Raw genomic sequence first — 21,079 nt, forward strand, 5'->3', positions numbered from 1 at the left:
TATATTATTTATCAGTCTGGCGAATTTTCAGTTGGAGCTCATTAAGACTATCCGCTATAAAAGCTCATTAATGGATGAGCCGCCTTCCGTACATATCGTCTTTTAGGTGTTTGGATGTAGGCATCTGAATTGCCCTCGGGATTTTTCCCCCCTCTATTAATTTGTAATTATACAAGTTTCAAGATTGGTTTCCTTGCTGGTAATTTGATTGTTTGAGTACCGCTCTACGCCCTTAATTTCATCCGCCCCTGTCTCTGCGCACAATCATCGTTTCAAATTAATTTAGGATTTTGCATCCTCGTATTAATGAGACATGATTAAATGAGCAACAGACAGAGACTGCCACACAGACAGAGTGAAAGTGCTGGGGTTTCCGTTACCAGCGTTTCTGTTTACTACCCAATAAGAAATGAGGACGGCCTCGAGGTTCAAGCGCGTGACCCTCATTCACTATGGAAAGCGTTTCACAGAAGGTGGTAGTTCCTGTTGTAGTTCTTCGTCACCCCAGGTGACTTTGATGCCTCCAGACGTCACGCACGGCCATGATCTGGTAATTGAGCAGTATCCCCCCCCTCCCCCTTGCTTCAGGTAGTATGAATTTCCACCTTCTGGCATTCCATCTGATTTTCGTTTGATTTGGTTTCTGCAGTCTTCTTTACGTAGATGCGTAATGGCGAATTAAAAAAATTAACGTTTTTTTAGACCACGTAAAACGGACGAGGAGGCAAAAGGTTTATTCCTTGGTTAATCAACCCCTGCATCCAATGGTAAATGGTAAATGGACTCCATTTATATAGCGCTTCTATCCAAAGCGCTTTACAATTGATGCCTCTCATTGGCATTGGCATTGGTTAAAGGTGATTGTCTTTTTATCCGAGTGAAAAAGCACCCTGTTGTGGTGGTCTTGTTCCCTCAGACGTTTGCTCTGTTTGTAGCGCTATGTACAATTCAAATGAATGTAGAGCTGCTTTAACGGTCCTTGAGGAAAGAAGAAACTTTTTTTGTATGAAAGGAGAAGCAGACCCTACATTTTTACCTGTGGTAAATGTGTAGTGGAAACTTGCCTCCACAAGAGGGGGCTGTTTCACACTGAAGATTCTCGGGAAGGGACAGAAGTGGGAGGTGTCTTGTCTTGAATGTTCTAGTCTTACCTGTTCCAATCAGTCTATATCCCCATTTTTAAAAAATATTTAATTGTTAGTGTTTTTTTTTTAAGGTGCAGTGCTCCGTAGTTTTTTAATTGCCTATACAAATGGTTCTCTGGTGGGAACGCTGCTGCTTTGACAGAAGAGATTATCGTGGGAATTAGGCTACATCTGTTGCAGCTTCTTTTTTAAAATCTCTGTGTGTGTGTGTGTGTGTGTGCGCGTGTGCGTGCGAGTGTCTTACTCCACCAAACACAAGGTAAGACATGGATCTCGGCCGCGACGGTCTCAATCGTAAGCTTCAAAGCTGCATGTGAGAACCAGTGTACATAGCCTGATTTCTACTCTTTATGCATCTTCTTCTTTTGAAATGCGAGGAAAGAACGTTTATTCGACACAAAAAAACGCAGCGCCTCCTGGCTGAACTGGGACTCCGTTGCACACTTGTGAGTGTTCGGGATAAACACCTGTAATAAGCAAAGAGCTATTTAAGAAAAAACAAAATGCAAAGCGTCTAATCCGTTCTGTTCGGGGTAAATAAAAGTGAGTTCATACCACTCTGTTCCCTGTGGTTGCTTTCTTCCTTTATTTTGGGTGTGCCTGTACAGGGCTGCAGACATGGGGGCACAACTGGGGGCTCCGTGTTTTGGGCCCAGACCCGAGGGGGTGGGGTGGGGGCAGGATAAGGGGTATAATTTGTTACAAAATATATTGGGGGCGGTGTGGGAATGATGAAACGGGGGTTCATTGCTTTGGAATTGCACCAGTCGTGGTGAACGTGTTCAGACAATTTCACATTTGCCCTTTCTTCAAGATCGGTGCCAATACAGGTCTGAAAACAACCGTGCAAGGCTGTGGCCTACAGTTACTGACAAAACGCACATACTTGATATCACCCAAAGCACTGACATTCCTTTGAGCTGGACTTATGGGCCTGGGGCACAATTTCACAATTTAACATTTATCCAAACATGTTATTTTGTCCATTTGTGGAACTGGAAGTCAAATCAAAATTTATTGTATAGCCTTTTTTTTTAAAATTATTTTTTACAGAGAACTGGCACAAAGACGCTTTACAGAGTAACCGAAAGCAAATTGGGGGGGGGAAAAAAGCAGGCCTGAACCCCCCCACCCCCCCCCCCACCCACCCAAAAAAGCTTGCGGGGGGGGGGGGGGGTAAAATACCTCCCTGGGATGAAGGAGAGAGAAAAGCAGTGGCGCAGAAACTCTCCGATGGGAAGCAATCTCAGGAGACACCCGGCTATGGAGTGGGGGCCCACCCTGCACTGGCCGGCCCCTTGTAAAGTAGACAAGATAAGATTAGAGACTTTATTAATCCCCAGGTGGGGAAACTTGGGTGTTACAGCAGCAGATAAAAACAGCATCTCACACAGACATAAAAGACATAAGTGCTTTTAGTGATTTGCTTTAATAGTAATAATTTTTATTATTATTAATAATAATAATAATAATAATAATAATAATAATAAAAATAAAGTGCTTTTTTAGTGCAGCAGCAAAGTCCTTTAAAAGGCAGAGCTAGAGGTAGAATGGATGTAACGGAAATGTAACAAGGGATCTATCACAGCAAATAATCAAATAGGTTGAACAGGTGATAGTTGATGTATTAAGATAAACCTCTGCCTCCCATTGTGATTTAAGATGCACTTCTCCAGCACCTTGGGAACAAAGTAATCTTACAGGAGAGAAAAGAATAAGTAATTTACTAAAATATTCTGGAGCCAAACCATTTAAGGCGTTATACATTAACAGTAAAACCCTAGAGTCAATTCTGTATATAACGGTCAACCATTGTAGAGTTGTAAGCGCTGTGCTGATATATTTGCATTTCTTAGTTTTAGTGAGAACACTAGCAGCTGCATTCTGTAAGGGTTGGAGATATTTCAGGGCTGAATTAGTGTAACCAGACAATAAAACATTACAGGAATGCATGAAACATTTTTTCAGCAACAGAAAATCGTCCTTAATTTAGATGCGATTCTCAGGTGGAAGAAGGCCATGCTTATGATATTATTCATGCGGGCCCAAAGTTTACCCTGGAATACTCAGTGGATTTCCTCTTTACCCGAACAAATAGAGATCTGTCAGAGGGGTGGGATTTAAGCCACATGTGAACTTGCTTGCCCAGTGAGACCAACTAATTTTTCTAGCCTGTGGAGGAGAACATGGTGGGCTGTAGTATAAAAGGCAGCTCTTAAATCAAGTAGGAGAAGAACGGAGATGTAGTCCCAACCCAGGGTGAGAAACAAATCATTAATTATTAAGGCAAGCACTGTCTCAGCCCTATGGTTCTTCCTAAACTCGGAATAAAACCTCTCACACATTTATTAACCTGTAAGGAAGAAAACTCTTTTGAGTTATACATTTCACAAGGACGTTTGATAGCAATGGGAGGTTTGAAATAGGTCTGTAATTAGCCAGGTTGTTTTTTGAGTAGTGACTTGATTTCTGCCATCTGAAACGATATGGGAACACGTAGTTCGCGCTGAGGTATGAGAGTCAATAATCAAGTCGTTCTGCATGTATAGGAGGAAGTAAACAACTGTCAAACTACTTTGATGCATACAAACTGTTCGTTCATGTTTTCTGTAGGCAGTAACTCTGACGAGTTTTAAAAATGAGGAAATAAACAGCGCCTGTAACATAACTCCGGGCCGGCCAAAGTTTAGTCGTCCGTGGTGTGTAAACTCGTTGCGAAAGCTTAGATACCCAGATTCAAACTGCATGGTGGTGATAAAGGCGCTTTTAGAGGTGAGTAGGTTATCCTCCGTGCGTGCCCCGCGGAGGTCAGTGATCTAAAGTGTCCGCTTTTGAGTCACACAGAGCCCGTGTGCGTAGGCTACAGCGACAGTGCGTTGACTGCCGCGAAACCTGAAACGGAAGGAGGGAAAGCTGATTAGGGTGAAGTCAATAGACGGTGGAAGTGTTTGTCAGTACGCGTTCTTTCAAAGCGTGGGTACTTTAACAAGTAACCCAAAACGCGAGAGGAAATAAGCTGTTTCAAGTAGCCTATGTAATCGGAAACGTCAACATAATGACAAATTAAATCTGTGCATTAGGCTGCACTGCAGAACATTTGAGTAACTATTTGTGATTTTCAGCAGCCTAATTAAGATAAAAGCATCAGGATATGCACTGGGTCAGTATTGGGCCTATACTTTCAAAACAAGAACAGCATTATTATTATTATTATTATTATTAATAATAATAATAATAATAATAATAATAATAATAATAATAATAATAATCATCATCATCATCATCATCATGAAATGTTTGCACTTGTATTTCCGTAGTCGCACTGGATAGCAGCTGCTAAATGCCAGTATTCTAATGTCATAGGCCATTAGTTTGATTATTGTCGTCTGTAATGTGATTATTAATAGTCTATCGTAGACTATTACAACAGTATTCCATATACAATTAGGTAGCAATGTAGCTGACGACTCATGCACGCATCTACCGTATCATACTTGGTTAGTTCATAAAGATTCTGGTAGGTTAAGGTCACCTGGCCCAGCGGAGTTAGCGGATCTAATGAATAATTCAGTATGAGTCGTGTTTGTGAATAAGTAACCCTGCCCCTCTAATGTTTATTGATCGAGTGTATCTGACAGCCGCGATGTTCAGTCTCGTTATGGCGTCTCACCAATCCTGAATGGGATTTTTGGTGCCCCATGCATTGGAATTTGCACGTTTCGAACGGCGGTATTCTTGTTGGATTTTTCCTAGAAAACATTTCAATGTAAATGGAGGAGGAAGATAGTCCGGCGGGGGCGGTACGGAGTACCGGTCCGGACCGAAGAAAACAAGGTGGTGTCGAAGATAGCGGGTCTTGCAATGGTGTTTCACCGGGCACAGAGCTTTACGAAACGGGATCTAATCAAGCGGCAGGTCGTAGCGACCACAACGGACCGGGCAGAAGCGGTGCAACAGGAATACGGGTTTTAAAGGTAGGCTACGTAGTTTGGCATGTCATGCCAACCTAGTTTCCGTGAGAAAAATACCATATACCGTGGACAATCGTTTTATTGTTGAACGTTGTAAATGCAGGGCCGAGGTATGCGATATTGCGAATGGCTCGATGCCTGACACTGTAAAAAATGATATCATCTGGATTTGCTTATCTGCGTTATCTCTTGTCCAGATATTGTGCATTGAGCTGTGACTAGCTAGCTGGCTAGAAAACATTGCAATAAAATGTGCTGGTCTTGCCGAATTACAAACGGTAACTGTCTTCCACTGCTTTGCATACTAATGTCTCTTGGAGCCTACGCTGGGCTCCCAGAACGATATTATACAATTTTATCATCAGTGCTAACTAGTCTAGAAATAACCCAAATAGCTATATCCAGCTAGATGGCTAACCTCTTCAGCGAAACGAATCCCGTTTAACTAGCTCGCTAATTACCTTGCAGCACTTGCGAAAGCTTGTTGCTAATGCATCGTTATTACGACATCTTCGCAATATCTTCACTCCGACTTAACTGGATGAGGAAGAAACAAGTTCAGGTTATTTTTATGGGGACATTTCTGACATTGGCGATGGAACTGTACAATTATATGAATTAGTTTGCAATTAGATGTATACGATTATGGTAGTGCGTTACAATACTGAGAAACGTGCAAGCTTCCTGAGCATTCCACCGGTTTCCCAATCATGTTCTGTTTAATGGACAGTAATTGCTCTGAGGTCTTCGCGCGCACAACAGACCGACAGTGGCCCACCGATTAACCACTTATCCCCCGGGTTGTTCGTGTACTTTACTTCCGCCATTATGTCATCGATTAACCCGTTACAACAATAATATCATGATGCAGCATTATGTAGGTTATTTCAGCTGTTCAAACATGGCTGGCCGCGCAGCCTCTCCGGTCTACGTAAGAGTTTAGTCCAGTGCAGCTGTTGCATTTTCTCGTTCTGGCGCTGCCTAATGTCGTGCTGCTGGAAAACATTCTGATAAAAGTTCAAATAATTTTTAATCAGATTGTCCTTCCTTATAATAAAGGCGAGGCACACATACATTAGCCTGGTCTGAGAGTTAGACTGTCCAGTTCTCTTGCCAAGGTGTCGGTGGATAAGGGATGTTCAGAGACATTTTGGAATTGGAATGAAACTGCACTGAATTGGTTTGTGTGTGTTTTAAAGTTCTACCGTGGACTGGATATCAGCAGGTAATTTAGCACAAAACGGCTTGTAATGCTGTATATTGCTTTAACGTCTGGTCATACGGACATCTGGGCTAAACCTTTCTTTTTTGTGCAAGTCCCAAACAATTTCACCCCGTCTCACGCTTTCTCACTGCCAGACCTGATATTGTCGCACCAGATGGACGGGCTGTCTTTGAATTCATATTTATCTGGAAGGTATCGTTGCCATGGACAACACTTAAGGCAGCCCTGCCCTCCACCACCTTCACACCTCATCACTATCGGGGGTGAATTATTGCAGCTGGAGTCTTGTTGGTTGGAGTGTGTCCAGGTGTAGGTGTGTACGTGTGTGGGGACTGGTAGGTGTGTGTTTGCGTGCGTGTATATGTACAGTATGTGTGCATGTGGGGGTAGTTAGGTGTACGTGCAGGCCGACATTCATGTGTGCATGTCTTTCTGTGTGTACGTGCGTGTGTGTGTGAGCATGTGCGTGTGTGTGTACATGTGTGTGCGTGTGTGTGCATGTGTGTGTGTGTGTGTGTGTGTGTGTGCGTGTGTGTGTGTGTGTGTGTGTGTGTGTGTGTGCTGTCAGGGCAGGGCTTCAGTCTCTGCAGGGTTGCCTCTGTGGCAGTGGAGTCCGGGACACGCATCGCTGTGGAAGGATGACTTCATCGGTCCAACGGCCTGATCCAGCCCCAGCTCTGGAACAAGGCCCACACACACACACACACACACACACTCACAGAGATTCACACACACACACACACTCACAGACATTCACACACACACACACAGACATTCACACACACACACACACACACTGACACACACACTCACAGACATTCACACACACACACACACACACATACACACATTCACACTTAACCATAAACCATGTAAACATTTGAGCCCATGTACACCACATTTTCCACTTGGTTCAGGTGGAGGCCCCAGTGCTCTGTGCTTGTTTGTCTGGGTGTCCCGACCATACTTCCTATAACCAGGTCTCATTAGAGGTGGGCAGTTTTGAAGGTAATGGATCCTACTGATTCTGAACTCCCCAGCTGTTCATGGTAGTAACAGAATTTTGTTTTGTTTGGAGGGAAAGCTGGGTTGGGGGGGGGGGGGGTGATAATATTTTTTTTAATTGTGTGTTTGCTGCTCCAAAGTCCCCTCCTGGACTCAGGGGCTTGGAGAGCAACAGTTAAAGGATTTGGGATGGTGCGTGCAAAAATGCGGTGTACTTGTGGGGGCAATGTTTATCACTGTTCGTAATCACACGTGTATTTTTTACTGATTAGGCTGAGAGTTTGAAAAGGCATTTCCCCCTCACGGGTACCGAATGCCCCTCGTCCCGTGAGCTAGCCCCCTCACAGGTACCGTTTCCCCCTGTCCTGTGAGCTAGCCCCCTCACGGGTACCGAATGCGCCTCGTCCCGCGAGCGAGCCGCGGTCGGGCCACCTCCGAATCTGACCCGGCTCTCCTACCCTCCCGCAGCGCAACATGAAGAGGAACGGGAGCCGGGGGTGCGTGACCCGGAAGTCCCGTTTCGGCTCCCGGGAGCGGGACTGGCTGAAGGGGGACAGCCAGCGGGGGTGCGTGTGCCTGCACGGGGGTCCCGCCGACCCCCAGCCCCCCTCGGCAGGACCCCCGGACCTGCGGCTGGTGCTCTGCTCCACCAGCACCACCGCCCAGGAGCTGTGTGCCCAGGGCGAGGGGCAGGGGCTGTACCTGCAGCTGCACGGAGACCTGCTCAGGTAAGCTCACCTGGATCTGACGCTCTGGACCACAGTCTCTCACACACACACACACATGCTGCCGAGCACGGTTTCTATAGTAACACCCTGGCTTGTGCTGTGTGAACATGGGAATACCTAATGGGGCTATGTAATGAGGATACGTAATGGGACTATGTAATGAGGCTATGTAATGGGACTACGTAATGAGACTGGGTAATGAGGATACATAATGTGGAGAACAGGCCAGTCAGCCCAACGTGGCTCACCATTTTGCTGGCTTGCCCCACAGACTAGTGCAGGGGTTTTCAACCATTTCTTATCCAGGGATCCCCTCTCAGGCTCAAAGGCATACAGGGGACCCACATCACTGGTTACATTTAAAAGAAAGGTTTTTTTAATATCCCAAATTTATATGTAGCTCCTGCATATCACCTCTGACCAGAGACCCCCTGCAGTACCGCCAGTGACCCCCAGTTGAAAACCCAGGGACTAGAGAGTATCCAGCACCTCGTCAGGCCCGAACCCCAAATACCCAGAGGATCTCTGTCTCTATGACCAGACCTGTCTAGCATTCGCACACTGTTACAAACTGCCATACTGTTATTTATGGTCTCTTATACATGTGTACCACACTGTGATTCACACAGGTGTGCTGTCCCTCTTTCTCTCTCACTCTCTCGCTCTCCCTCTCCCCCCCCGTCTCTCTCTATCTCTCTCTTTCTCACACACACACACACACACACCGAAAGATGCTGTGTCACTGTCTCACAATACTGTCGTTAGACAGCCCAAATTCTCTATAGGCTGTGTTCCAATGTAACAGACAACTCAGCAGCTTCCTTTGTATCGATATTCAAAGAGGGAAGCAAAGGAAAATGCATTATTTTGGTGAAATAACAAGCCAAAAGAATGAGACTCAGTTTCCCTGACTCCCCGAGTTTGAGAAGGATGATCGCTTTGCTTTGAGGCTGTATTTAGAGCAAAACATTTCAACCCTCGTTTATAGCTTGGAGGGAAACGTGGCACATGATAATTTTAAATATTTGATGCTGGGAGCTGTGTAATATTTGACTATCAGATTATTCAGAGTGCGCATCCCTAGTTCACGCGCACAAAGCATGCTTTCAGACAGGGGACATTGGATTTGGGAATGGAATTTTTAGTTTTTAAATCCGGTTTGGCGTTTTTTTTTTTTTTTTTTGCTGAATGACATCGGTTTTTGAGAATAGCTCTGCGGAAGGAGGACCGCTAACGCAGGCTATAATCAGGTCACGCCCGCGTGCACTTTCAGGACTCTCCCCCGGACGGAGCCGTGGACTCCCTTTCCGCTATTTTCGGTTGAGCTCGTCGAGCCGTGCGATGTGTTAAAATAGGCCGTGACAAAAACGTTGAAATGTACAAATAGCGGCGTTACTCGCTTCAGTATCTTGAGCTTTCCCGTCCTTCACTTGCAAAAAAAAAAAAAAACCAGGATCCACATTTCTTTTTTTAATAGAAATTCTCACCAGCAGGGAGGAGGAGTAGGATTTGACTGTATGGGATAATTACCGGAGGGGTGTTTCCTCATTATTGCTCTCATAATTGCTCTCGATTTTAAACAACCTCCTGCTCTGTCAAGGCCCCGCAGTATTGTAGGTTTGTGAATGATTGACGGGCTGTCAGTATGGCTGCTGTGTACGGTGAGGGAGCGGTTTGGCAGTTTCCTTCAACAATAATCGACCAATGGATGGCATGACCGGGGCGAACGCGCTCTGCCAGTTAACGGGAATGAGGGCGGGGCCAGCGGAAATGACCCTCCGCGGCCCCGCCCAATCACCAGACAGCAACGTGGTGCATAAACCCCCCTGAGATAAACCCCCCCTGAGGAGTCCTGTCGGAGTACGGTGGGATCCGGATGAGCGGTATGTCACAGCGCTGTCCGGTGTCAGTCTGAATGAAGTGATCGGCCAATCGCAAGCGAGCAAATGTGGCGATGCGAAAACCCACGTCATGCTGCCTGCCTCTCCGACCAAGAATTTAGTTGTTTTCTCGGGAAGCGTAAAAACCACCAATAGTTCAATAAAACACGTCTCGCAGGCTGAGGTACTGTATGTCACTCAGCTGTAGGTGCTGCTCAGTCAGCTTTATGTGGCGTCTGTCCTCTGGTCGTCAGGGTTGCGATGGCAGATTTTCTGCTGAATGCGTAACAGACTGAAAAAGTCCCAGAAGTAGAAGTTGATTTGAATTAACTGTATCATTTGCTGCCGATCTGTATCATTGATCAAGGCGCTGTGCCTGAATTAGGACAGTAAGAGTCTGGCAGTTCGGAAGGATCTTTTAAAACAAACGGCGGCTGTGCAAGTCACCTTGAATGAGGACATTCATCATAAGAATAATGATGTAGCTGAATATGGCGGCAGTAGTGTTTGGATGTGAGGAGTGGCTGGATGTCCTCCACACTGCACACACAAGTGCTCCAGTGTTTCTGCGGGAGACGACGGGCACCACAGCAGCCAGCCGGCCGGACAGCATCAGCGTGACAGTGCGGAAGCCTGTGATGCGTGTGTGTGTGTGTGTGTGTGTGTGTGTGTGTGTGTGTGTGTGTATGTGTGTGTTTGTGTGTGTGTGTGCGTGTGTATCTGAGTTTATGTCCAGTTTGGTGCCAGTGCTACAGCATTGTGAGGTGGAAATGCTGAGAGAATCCTCCCCCTTTTTTTGGGGGGGCGGGGGTTTGTGAGCAGATCTGGGGTGTCTAAGAGCATTTGGAGACCTCAACATACTTCAGTCCAGCTGCACTAAATCACACATTCCACACAGGAATGGCTTTTACACTTGCTTTGAGATTTATTGTGATAGCATGAACTGATCGGTTGTTTTATTTTTTTATTTTTTTATTTATACACCCCCGCAGTATTATCACACCTGTCCTTGAGAAAGTAGGAGAGCCCATAAACCTGAAGACGTGGGACGTCTAATTCCAAAGACATTATATTTTGGCGGTGACTAAGCAGTTTTGAAAATGACCCTCACTGACTCACTGATCGCTCCCCAAAGTCTCAGCAGTACCTTTACGTCTAAGGGGCGGTACTATAGTAGTCATAATCACAAGCGTTGGCTCTTGTTTTATTGACTTGAACACTATGTGCAGAGCCAAAGACCCACTTATTTCTTCACCAATGTCTGTTTGAATTCACACATTTGTCTGGAGGTTCCCCTGCTGGACTGTTTGTGGAGTGCGGCCCTCCAAACTGAGTCATCTCTCCAGGTGGACATGACTTGATGTGGCTCACAAACCGCAGGGTTTTCACATTTCCAGATCACTGCAAAAGTATTGAGTCTGACGGGCCTTTCCAGAGCTGTGATCTCATGCCCCTTCATTCTTGTGGTGCGTTCTGTGTTTCAGTGTCGACTCTCATCTGAAATATTGGGGCTCGTCTTGGGGGAATTGGCCCCCTTCGAGATTTCGGACACGCTGGGATAGCCATCGTTAGCTTGCGCCTGCTGAATGCTGTTAAGCTGTCGCACGCCGCTGTCAGAGCCGTGAGCTGGACGTTCCTCGTCCGTCGGGCTGAATCCAGACAGCGCGCATTTGCATGGCCGTCCTTTGGGTCTCTGTCATCTCCGAGCGATCGTGCGAAGGTTTGACAGAGGAAGCGCTTTTCGCACTTTAGCTTCTCGCGTGTAGTGGTGAGAGGTGTGAAAAGTTGTGTGATGTGACCTCCTGTGCCCTGTCCCCCCCCCGCCCCGCCCCATCCCGCAGGAGGCTGGACCCCTCGGAGCGCCCCCTCCAAATAGTGTACGACTACCTGGCGGCCATGGGGTACGAGGACCCCCTGCGGATCCAGAGGGAGGCGGCCAACTCGGACCTCAGCTGCATGATTCGCTTCTACAGCGGTGAGTGCCCGGCCTACGGCCTCTCCCGTCCTCCTCCCGTCTGGGCCTGCGGATGACGGGACGCTCCCCTGCTGATCACCCCCATCCTGCACCCCCCCCCCCCCCCCTCCTCCCCACTCCTCCCAGGCCTGTCCCAGGTGGTGGTGCCTGTGAGGTTTTGGTGCTGTGCTGTTGCCATGGATTCAGGCCTGTCTGTGGAGTTGAGTGGCGTGTGGCCCACGGGTGTAGTTTCAGACCACACCTGATGGCGGGAGGAATTAGCCGTTGCTCCGTTCACTGATGAGCGGCTCCATATCTCCTCCTATTCTGCTTCACTCCGCTTCCTACTCCGGCTTGCGCTTCAGTGAAATACCATCTGTGAGATTAGAATATTTTTTGCTTTCCACCTGTATATATAAAGGCCCGTTGGGCTGCCGGATGGAATGACGTCGTGTTTCTGAGTTTCCGCGGAACCTGCTGGCATTGGCCATGCTGAGATCCATCTTCACTCCTTTCCCGCCATTAAGCTTTTCCGCCGCGGACCGTAATGGAATGTGCCTGCCAGAGATCTCCGAGCGGGTTTGCGTGATGAATCAACCTTTAAAAAAAAAAAAAAAAAGCCCTCTGCCCCTTTCTCTACATTAATACCTCTCTACCTGCTTGCCTGGGTCCAGCATGGGGATGAGTGGGAGAGGTTGGAAAGAACAAACTCTTTTTTTTTAAGAAGACGTTCGCCTGCACGGGTGCGGGCTGGGCGCAGTTTCAGGGGGTCGCTGACGCGGCCTGACTGCAGCTGTGGGGCGAAACTGTAGCTGCTGCCGTCGGGCGTCATCTCTTGGAAACGGCGGCGGTTGCTAATCGCAGAAAAGAATCACCAGGCGGTCCAGCGCGGTTGGCGGTCTGAAGATAACCGTGTAGCCATGTGTGACAGGAAGTGGTTGCGGCGTCTCCAGGATGTAGCACTGCAGCGAAGGCCTGTGTGCGGTCGGGGGGGGGGGCGGGGGTGATGATGACTCATTGGTTGAGCCGCCCTCGCTGCGTTTCCAGGTAACCCCCCCACCCCCCCCCAAACTCAGAGGACCCCAGATGCAGCCGAAAGCCCCGTTCCTCAGGGCCGGGCTCCGTCCCGCCATCCCTCCCCCCTCCTCCTTCAGGCAGCGCTACCACGGGCAGCCTGCGGGGGGCGCTGTCAGGGCTGTGAGATCTCGCGTCTCTGCGAGGTGCGGTGCAAGGCTCACTGTAGATGTGAGTCGCTGTCTCATCGCGTGGTGGTCAGCTTCCTGCCACCAAGGGAAGTGGGGGGGGGGGGGGGGGGCGACTGGGGGCCGCTGCCGTTGCCAGGGGTTACCTCATTAGCACTCCTGGCCAGTGACCTGCGTACCTGTGTGATAACCCTCGCTCCTGTTCCGAACAACGTAGGCTGGAGGGCTGGAGGGTCTCTCCGTGATGCATTGTGGGACATTTGTATTCCAAATGCTTCTCAAACAACGTTTATTTTACCGTCTGCTTTTTACTCTCTGGGCTCATATTCATTATCTGTCTTTTGCAAAATGAATAAAAGTGTTAATTAAAAAAAATAATAATAAAAAAAAACATTTTCTGTGCTTCTCCAGGAATTCTGAAAATCATGCCTTTTGAAAATATTTTATCGCAATGTTTAAAAAAATATTGTTGCGGATAGTGGTTGTGAGCTGGGGTCACCTTACTGGGTTTGGTCATGTGACTGCGCTCTGGACTGAATTACTATTTGCTGGTCACACTTCCACTACCCCTCCCCCCAAACCCCCAACTCACTGCAATATCACAGGTCCATTTGGTGGGAACTATCATAAAAAAAAAACTTTTTGTACACAATGTACAGCTATTACAGAAAGCAATATTGCCCAAGGCATCTATTTTCTACCTCCACAAATATCCACCCACCACCCTCTACACCCACACCTCCCACCATCGCACGTATACACACAACCCTACCCCCACCGCAGATATACACCCCCCCCCCCCACACCCACTCCTTCCACCTCCACACATATCCACCCACCCCATATATATATCCGTGTGTGTGTGTGTGTGTGTGCGTGTGTGTGCGCGTGCGTGCGCGTGCGCGTGTGCTTGTGTATTGTGGGACTGAGGAAATATAAATACTCACGGTAGCTTCGGCGCTAATGAGTTATCGATCGGCCTGGGGCCTGCGTGTCAGAAAAGAAAATGAGAAGTGAAGAGGGGGCCCTGACCGGCTCCGGCGCGGGCCGGGAGCGCCTCGTCTTCGCCTCGCCTCGCTGAGCGACGGCCTCGTTGGGCCACGGGGGCGTGGCGGCGGGCGTCTGTTATGGACTGGAGTTAGCGGTAAAGCGGCGGTCGGGCGGTTGGGCGGTTGGGCGGTGTCTTGCGGCCCTTCCTCAGCTCTCTGTACCGTCTCTCGCTCTCTCTCTGGGAAGCTGCTGAAGGCCGTCGTGAGTGCGCCCCGGATCATTCCGCGCGGGACGATGCCGCGTACCGCCGCGGGGTTCGGTGGGGGGGACGGGGAGGGGGGGCGGGGGTCTGATGCTAACGGGCGGGCCGCTGAAGAGGCCTCCGCTCGCTCAGGTTTTGACGGCCTGGTGCGGCCCAGGATCAGGCCCTGTGGCTACATAGCTGCCGCTTTGCGTTACAGGCTGTTTGTTTGTGCTGTTTCAGGGGCACCAGTCCTTTGCAGAATTTCTCAAACTGCTCGAAAAATGACAGAAGAAACGCCTTCAGGAGGGACTGTCTGTGACACGGCGACCCCTGTCTGCTTTGATCTGACACCACATTCACATTTTTAATTCTAAAGTGAACGTGAACTCTCGAGCTTGTTTTTAATATTCCGAGTTCATTACTTATTGTTTTAAAAAAAAAATATTTCCGAGAATAGCCTGCCCTCATGTAGCCTAGCCACGTCTCCAAGCTTTAAATCCGAGGGCCTCTATTTTTGTGTTGTGGTCCGGTACGTCAGTTGTCTTTCTTTAGCAGTTGGACCCAACAGTATCCTGACTGCTGTACTGTACAGTATTCATTAGTGTGAAGCCACAGGAAACCTTTGCCTGATGTAGCTGTTTGAACAGTAGTGAGATGTAGCGATTGGGACATGAGGTTTGTCGCTGCCAATTCCACAAGTCCAGATCCTTAGGATCTCAGGACCTCAGAGCTTTTCAAACCCGAATGGCGATTAGTCAATATCCATCTGAAAGCGTGCATCTGAATAATGTGGTAAACACAAGCTATGAAAGTATGGGTATCGGGTGTCGTCTTGGCGCGTAAAAACCTCTAATAGATGTAATGGCTGTGAGACATCTGGTTTCTCTTCCTCTCTGATTTAACGCGGCGTACTGAAAGCTCTGGGTATTGCACTGGCGTTTGAAGTTTCCTGTGCCTGCGCTCATGAGAACTAGCTTCGCCGTTTCACGTTGAGCACAAAAAGCGAAATCCCCTCTCGCGTACGTCTGTCATTATTTCTGCTATTAATCTGTCGGGTGACTTTAACGCTCTGGCCGATGCACCTAGATCCACCGGGGGTAGGGGGGGGGTGGGGTTGGGGGTGTGTGATTTATTGGCCATCGCCCAGCGCTCTTTGAACTTTGATGCGGTTTTGTGTCGTTTTTTTAATGGTTTTATCACGTTATCAGAAGGGAGTGGCCTCTTTTAAAATGCGTAGGCCGCATAGTTTGGCGGTCAGAGATCGAGCATTCATTGTCAACTGACAGCTGGGCGGGCGTACGGGGGGGGGCTGGCGGGATTTCACTTATGACCTCACGGGGGCGGGGGGCGGCAGGGGGCGGGGCCAGAAAGACTCTGTCTCTGGCCTGTCATCTTCTTTCCTGTGAGTGGCTGCCCTATAAACACTCCCCAGGAGGGAAGTGTGCCCCCTAGAGGTCTGGAAAAGAATGGATGGGGGTGTGGCTCGCTCGAGATGGTGACGTGAGCAGCAGTGACTTCTCGCCTGGCGTCTGATCAGTTGATCTCCTCCAATAAATGCTGTAACTGCTTTGCGCTGCACTGCTCTTTTGATTGGCCCCGTTGTGCAATACTCAGAGTTCACAATTTACGATCAACTGTTTGCTGAGCAATTACGTCATACGCATATGAACACACACACACACACACACACACACACACACACGCAAGCTAGTGCAATCTCTAGCATTTTTACTGCTGGATTTAAACGCCATTGTTTTTTTGTTTTGTAATTTTTTGGAGGCTTTTTCCAGCTTTATTGGACAGTACAGTGCAGAGGGACAGGAAGAATGGGGAGTGAGTGAGTGAGAGAGAGAGACATGCAACTAAAGGTCGCACGGCCGCATTCAAACCGCCAACGTCGCAGCTCACAGTGAGCATGTGTACAGTGCTCAACAGGCTACGCCACGAGTCACACCATTATAAGGCAAAGCCTTGGTCCAGATGCTGCATGAGGACACTGTAAACAAGGATATGTACCCGTGACCCACTGGAGACAGTTAGGCACTTTGCTAATTGTTCACCATTGTTGCTTTTCTTGTCTCTTGTTCTGACCTAGTTTTTTAAAATTATTTTTTTGTGTGTTTTTGAGTCTCCCTCCTGGACTGGCACATTTTTCTGAAAGTCAATTTCCGTTCGTTCCTGAAATGGAAGCCGTGCTCAGTGAAAATTTAATAAGATGGATTTTCTCATATTGGAAATTAGGGACTGAAAGGGCTTGTGCAGTTGACATTTTTAATATGTTTATTATTAGACGAGTGACTTGCCGTTCTGCAGGCCACTGCAGTCCTTTGTTTTGGATCCCCCCCCACCAGCACCCCCCGCGGGGGTCACCTAATCTGCTTTACGATCCGACGGCGGATCAGACGAGCGTTATTCATCAGAGTTCCCCGCCGAAAAGAATGCGGTCATTATTCTACCCTGCCGGAGGCGGCCCGGTCTGAAGAAAAGTTTCCGACGGGACGGCGAGCCGAGTAGCGCTGCGTGGCGGACGAGGCCGAAGATCTCGTGATCCGGTCGAAACGTCTTTCCACCGATGTGATTGGCGATTGGCCTAAAGCAACCGTGAGCCTTTTTGACGGAACAGGGGCGACATAGCTCAGGAGGTAAGAGCGGTTGTCTAGCAGTCGGAGGGTTGCCAGTTCGATCCCCCCACCCTGGGCATGTCGAAGTGTCCTAACCCCTAACCCCTAATTGCTCTGGTGAATGAGAGGCATCAATTGTAAAGCGCTTTGGATAAAAGCGCTATATAAATGCAGTCCAACAGCATTAATTCATTACATTGCTGCCGTTTAGCAGGCGATCTTTTCAACGTATGGTATTTTTATACAGGTGTAGCACCTATTTATACGGCTGGATACTGAGGAAATTCAGGTTAAGGGCCTTGCTCAAGGGTGCAAGGCAGTGTCTTTGCACCCTCCTTGCTTCGTGAACTCTCAATCACGGTTGATGGCACCACAGTGACTGCCTCTCACTCTGCAAAGAGCCTGGGGGTGGTCCTGGATGACCAGCTGGACCTCAAGGAGCACATCAAGGCAACATCACGGTCCTGCAGATTCCTCCTATACAACATCAGGAGGATTCGACCATACCTACCGACGCACTCCACCCAGCTGCTCGTCCAGGCTACGGTGACCTCTCGCCTTGATTACTGCAACTCTCTCCTTGCAAACCTGCCAGCTTGTGCCATACAGCCACTACAGATGATTCAGAATGCCGCTGCCCGACTCATCTACAACCTTCCCAGATTCTCCCATGTCACTCCTCTGCTGCGATCACTTCACTGGCTACCGGTCGCTGCCAGGATCCGATTCAAAGCCCTGACCCTTGCCTACACTGCCGCCAACAGGACAGCCCCCATCTACTTGCAGGACATGACTCAATTCTATGTGCCTGCTCGACCACTCCGCTCTGCGGCAGCAGGGCGTCTTGCAACCCCTCCCACCCGCCCAAAGGGATCACAGAGCTTCTCCACCCTAGCTCCCCAGTGGTGGAACGAACTCCCCGTCCCTCTCCGAACCTCCCCCTCACTATCCATCTTCCGCCGTGGCCTGAAGACTCATCTCTTCAGACTATACCTAGAATAACCACCACCACACTGTATATATATAAAAAAATAAAAATAAAAAAACTTGTTACATGTTGCCCCTTCCCTGCACTTCTTGGTAAATTGTATTCGTCCTAATACTGTAGCTTACTCTTCTGCCTAGTTTGGCTTTGCAGATGTTAGACCAGGATAGTGTTCTTTGTTCTCGGCTAGAAATAGCTTTACAAAATAAGTAATTGTACCTTACTGAACCCGTGTTCAGCAGTTGTCTGCTATCATGAAAATGCACTTTTTGTACGTCTCTTTGGATAAAAACGTCTGCTAAATGAATGAATGTAATGTAATGTGTCCTAGTTGGGAGTTGAGCCTGCAACCTTTCTGTTGTAAGCCCGGTTCCCTAACCGCTGTGCCGCACTGCTGGCCCTGGGAGGGGGAAAAGCAGAGGCGGTGTGCGGGAGGGCAGTGGGACCCTGGTCCCTCCCCCAGTAAGATTTCGGCAGGAGGGTGAGTAAGATGGGTAGAGGGTCTTAGGGGATGAGGTGCCTGGGCCCCAGACTGTCCCTGAGGAACCCGCCATACCGCCATGCCCCCATGCTGTCACACCTGGAAGATAGAGCCCTTTCCCAGGCTAGTGTGTGTGTGTGTGTGTGTGTGTGTGTTTGTGTGTGTGTGTGCGTGTGCGTGCATGCGCTTAGAATGGATATGGATGTACGCTCTAAGACAAAAAGTGTGAGTGTGTGAGTGTGTGTGTGTGTGTGTGTGTGAGTGGTTATATGAATATACACTGTTAGACAGGATGTGTGTGAGTGAGTGTGAGTGAGTGTGTGTGTGTGCGCATGCGTACATGTGTATGAGTGCTTGTTTTGCGTGTTTGTGTACACGTGCGTGGCTCTGGCTCAGGTCATGAGCAAAAGTGCATTTGTACAGTACACGTTCCAGGCATGTGTGCGGAATACTGAGACCTCTGTGATCGCTGCATCGGGTCTGGATGAGGCTGATTAGGGGGCGGGGTTTGAGGCTCATTTGGCGGTGGGGTGGATGACGCCTCACAGTGTGTGTGCGTGGGCCCGCGCTGGAGCAGAGGCGGGCATAAAGAGGCCGATTAGATCATCCATAGTCATCCATTGATCTGTGTTCATTAGGCTCACAATGCACTGCATGTCCTTCACGCGGTAATGCTATTGTGTCTGCATCTCAGGTTGGACTGAGGAACACTGCAGAGCCACATGCTGGAGATTCTGTTTCCATACCTCCCTGTGACACTTCGGCCTAATTTCTGCCTGCCCCACAACTCCGTACAGCTGTAACCTGGGTGATTATAGGACTCTGGCGTCAGAACACATCCTTCATCATCTGTTCACGCCATCTGATTGGTTCTTATGCCTGTCTGTCAAATCTATAAGGAAGATGGTTGGACTCCTCAGCCGTGCTTTTTGAAACTTTTAAAATTTTGTGGCATTCCCATTTGAAGTCTCTTGAGATTATTGTTCAGGTCTTCCTCAGCCTGAGAGAACCCAGAAATAATGAAACTGCAGTTATTTTACTTGTTTAATCATTTAACTGTCATTTCTTTACGACAGTCCAATGGCCTAGTCTGTTTGCATCATGGTTTTAAAGTCATAAAGTATAAAGTTTATTTAAAGTAACTTTACCCATAAAGTTTGAGCCATAAAGTCTGACTAACATTGAGCAGTTTGGCCTTGCTTACCGGATTGCACATGTCCATGTGTCGTTATTGCTTTAAAGTGTGGAATGGATGTCTGTGTCAGTGACACGGTCACATTCATCACACTGCCTGTCATAAGGGTCTTTTAAGGGGGATCTGAAGGGCTGGATCCCGCGGCCATTTTGTTTCCGGTTTCTCCGCAGTAGTGTAGTCGCCGAAGTGCGCAGGAGGTGCTAATAGGGCCGTTTGTGCTTTATCGGGCCTTCGGGGGAGATTCCTAGTTTGGAAATGATTGTTCACATCCTTTTGAGATGGCAGATGTGATTTTAGAGGCTCTTAAAGGGGGAGACTCAATTTCCCAGCAGTGGCGGACGGAGGGGGGGGGGGGGGGGGATAATCTAGTTTAAGAAGGTTAGATGGGAAGTGGCTTATAAATTAGCCGTTGCTCCTGAGCGGACCGTCCTGGGGTTTTTGACTCGACCTGTAAAGCTGCTCGTGCAGCGGGACCGCCGGGGTCGATGAGCGCTCGGTTTGAACAGTTTTTATGGTCGTTTCCGACCTTTCCTCCCATAATTCCCTTCTGATATGCATGAGGAAATTATTGCTGAATCAGACTTCGCCCTCCGCACTTCGGCTTGCACTTGGGCATTTCCATAGGGCGCTGCTGTGACGTGCAGGCTACGTTTCGTAAAGTTTTTGTTTGTGAAGCGATGTTTTGGTCGCAGGTGTCGTTTCTTTTTAAATACAGCAGTCGGTCGGTTTGTGACAATGCGTTTTTTTTTTTTTGGCTTGATTGTTGCCTGCGCCCAAATAGAAACTCCTGGTCACCCCGTGTCGATCGGGAGAGGGTGGAGGCTGATGGTGTCTGTCACCCCACTCTTTCTGCCCCACGACGCAGCAGGGAGGTCCCCACTGCACAGGCGCAGAGTCCAGACGTCCTGGGGAGGTCCCTACAAGGTTATCGATGAGCGGCAGACCAAATAAAGGACCAGACTAAATAAGGATCACTGCGTGTCTGGAGTCAGCAGTTTGCAGGCGGAGGCGAGAGCTCCCTTGGGGTCTGTTAAAATGGTGTGTGTGTGTGTGTGTGTGTGTGTGTGTGTGTGTGTGTGCAGGTGGGCGCGTGTGTGTCCCTTGCAGCACCAGGGGGGTTGGAAGCTGGACGATTCTGCCCCTCGTACAGTCTTCTGTCCCTGGAACCTTTTCCTTACCAGCCTTCCAGACTCACACAGAGCAGCTGCCAGTCAGCAGGATTACGTTCAAAAAGATGCGTTTATCGCTTTGCACAAAATATAAAATGTCTTTATTTTAACTGTGTGAGTGTCGATAAGATGTAAGAGAATGAAAGTATGGCCTGTGGTGCCTGTGTGGTTATTTGGGCAGGGACGTAGCGCATGCTGGTACCCCGTCGCAGGGCTCTGGTCTGGGCTGGCGTTTGAAGTGTCCTTCGGCCTCAGTGGATCCTGGGACAGGGCGCTCTGACATA

The 21,079-nt window shown here is 48.7% G+C and overlaps 1 protein-coding gene across 1 annotated transcript in view; it reads left to right on the top strand.

The window, feature by feature from the left end:
• The first annotated feature begins 4,609 nt into the window (after nucleotides 1-4,609).
• The window catches only part of LOC118228209 (PH domain leucine-rich repeat-containing protein phosphatase 2-like), a 36,105-nt gene continuing 19,635 nt past the window's right edge, over nucleotides 4,610-21,079 (top strand). The window contains exons 1-3 of the mRNA XM_035419549.1: nucleotides 4,610-5,119; nucleotides 7,815-8,074; nucleotides 11,796-11,929. Of these exons, the coding sequence (XP_035275440.1) occupies nucleotides 4,916-5,119; nucleotides 7,815-8,074; nucleotides 11,796-11,929 (598 nt within the window). The 5' untranslated portion in view covers nucleotides 4,610-4,915. The remainder of the gene's footprint in view (nucleotides 5,120-7,814; nucleotides 8,075-11,795; nucleotides 11,930-21,079) is intronic.

The sequence above is a fragment of the Anguilla anguilla genome, chromosome 5 (assembly GCF_013347855.1).
Source record: "Anguilla anguilla isolate fAngAng1 chromosome 5, fAngAng1.pri, whole genome shotgun sequence".
Lineage (NCBI taxonomy): Eukaryota > Metazoa > Chordata > Actinopteri > Anguilliformes > Anguillidae > Anguilla > Anguilla anguilla.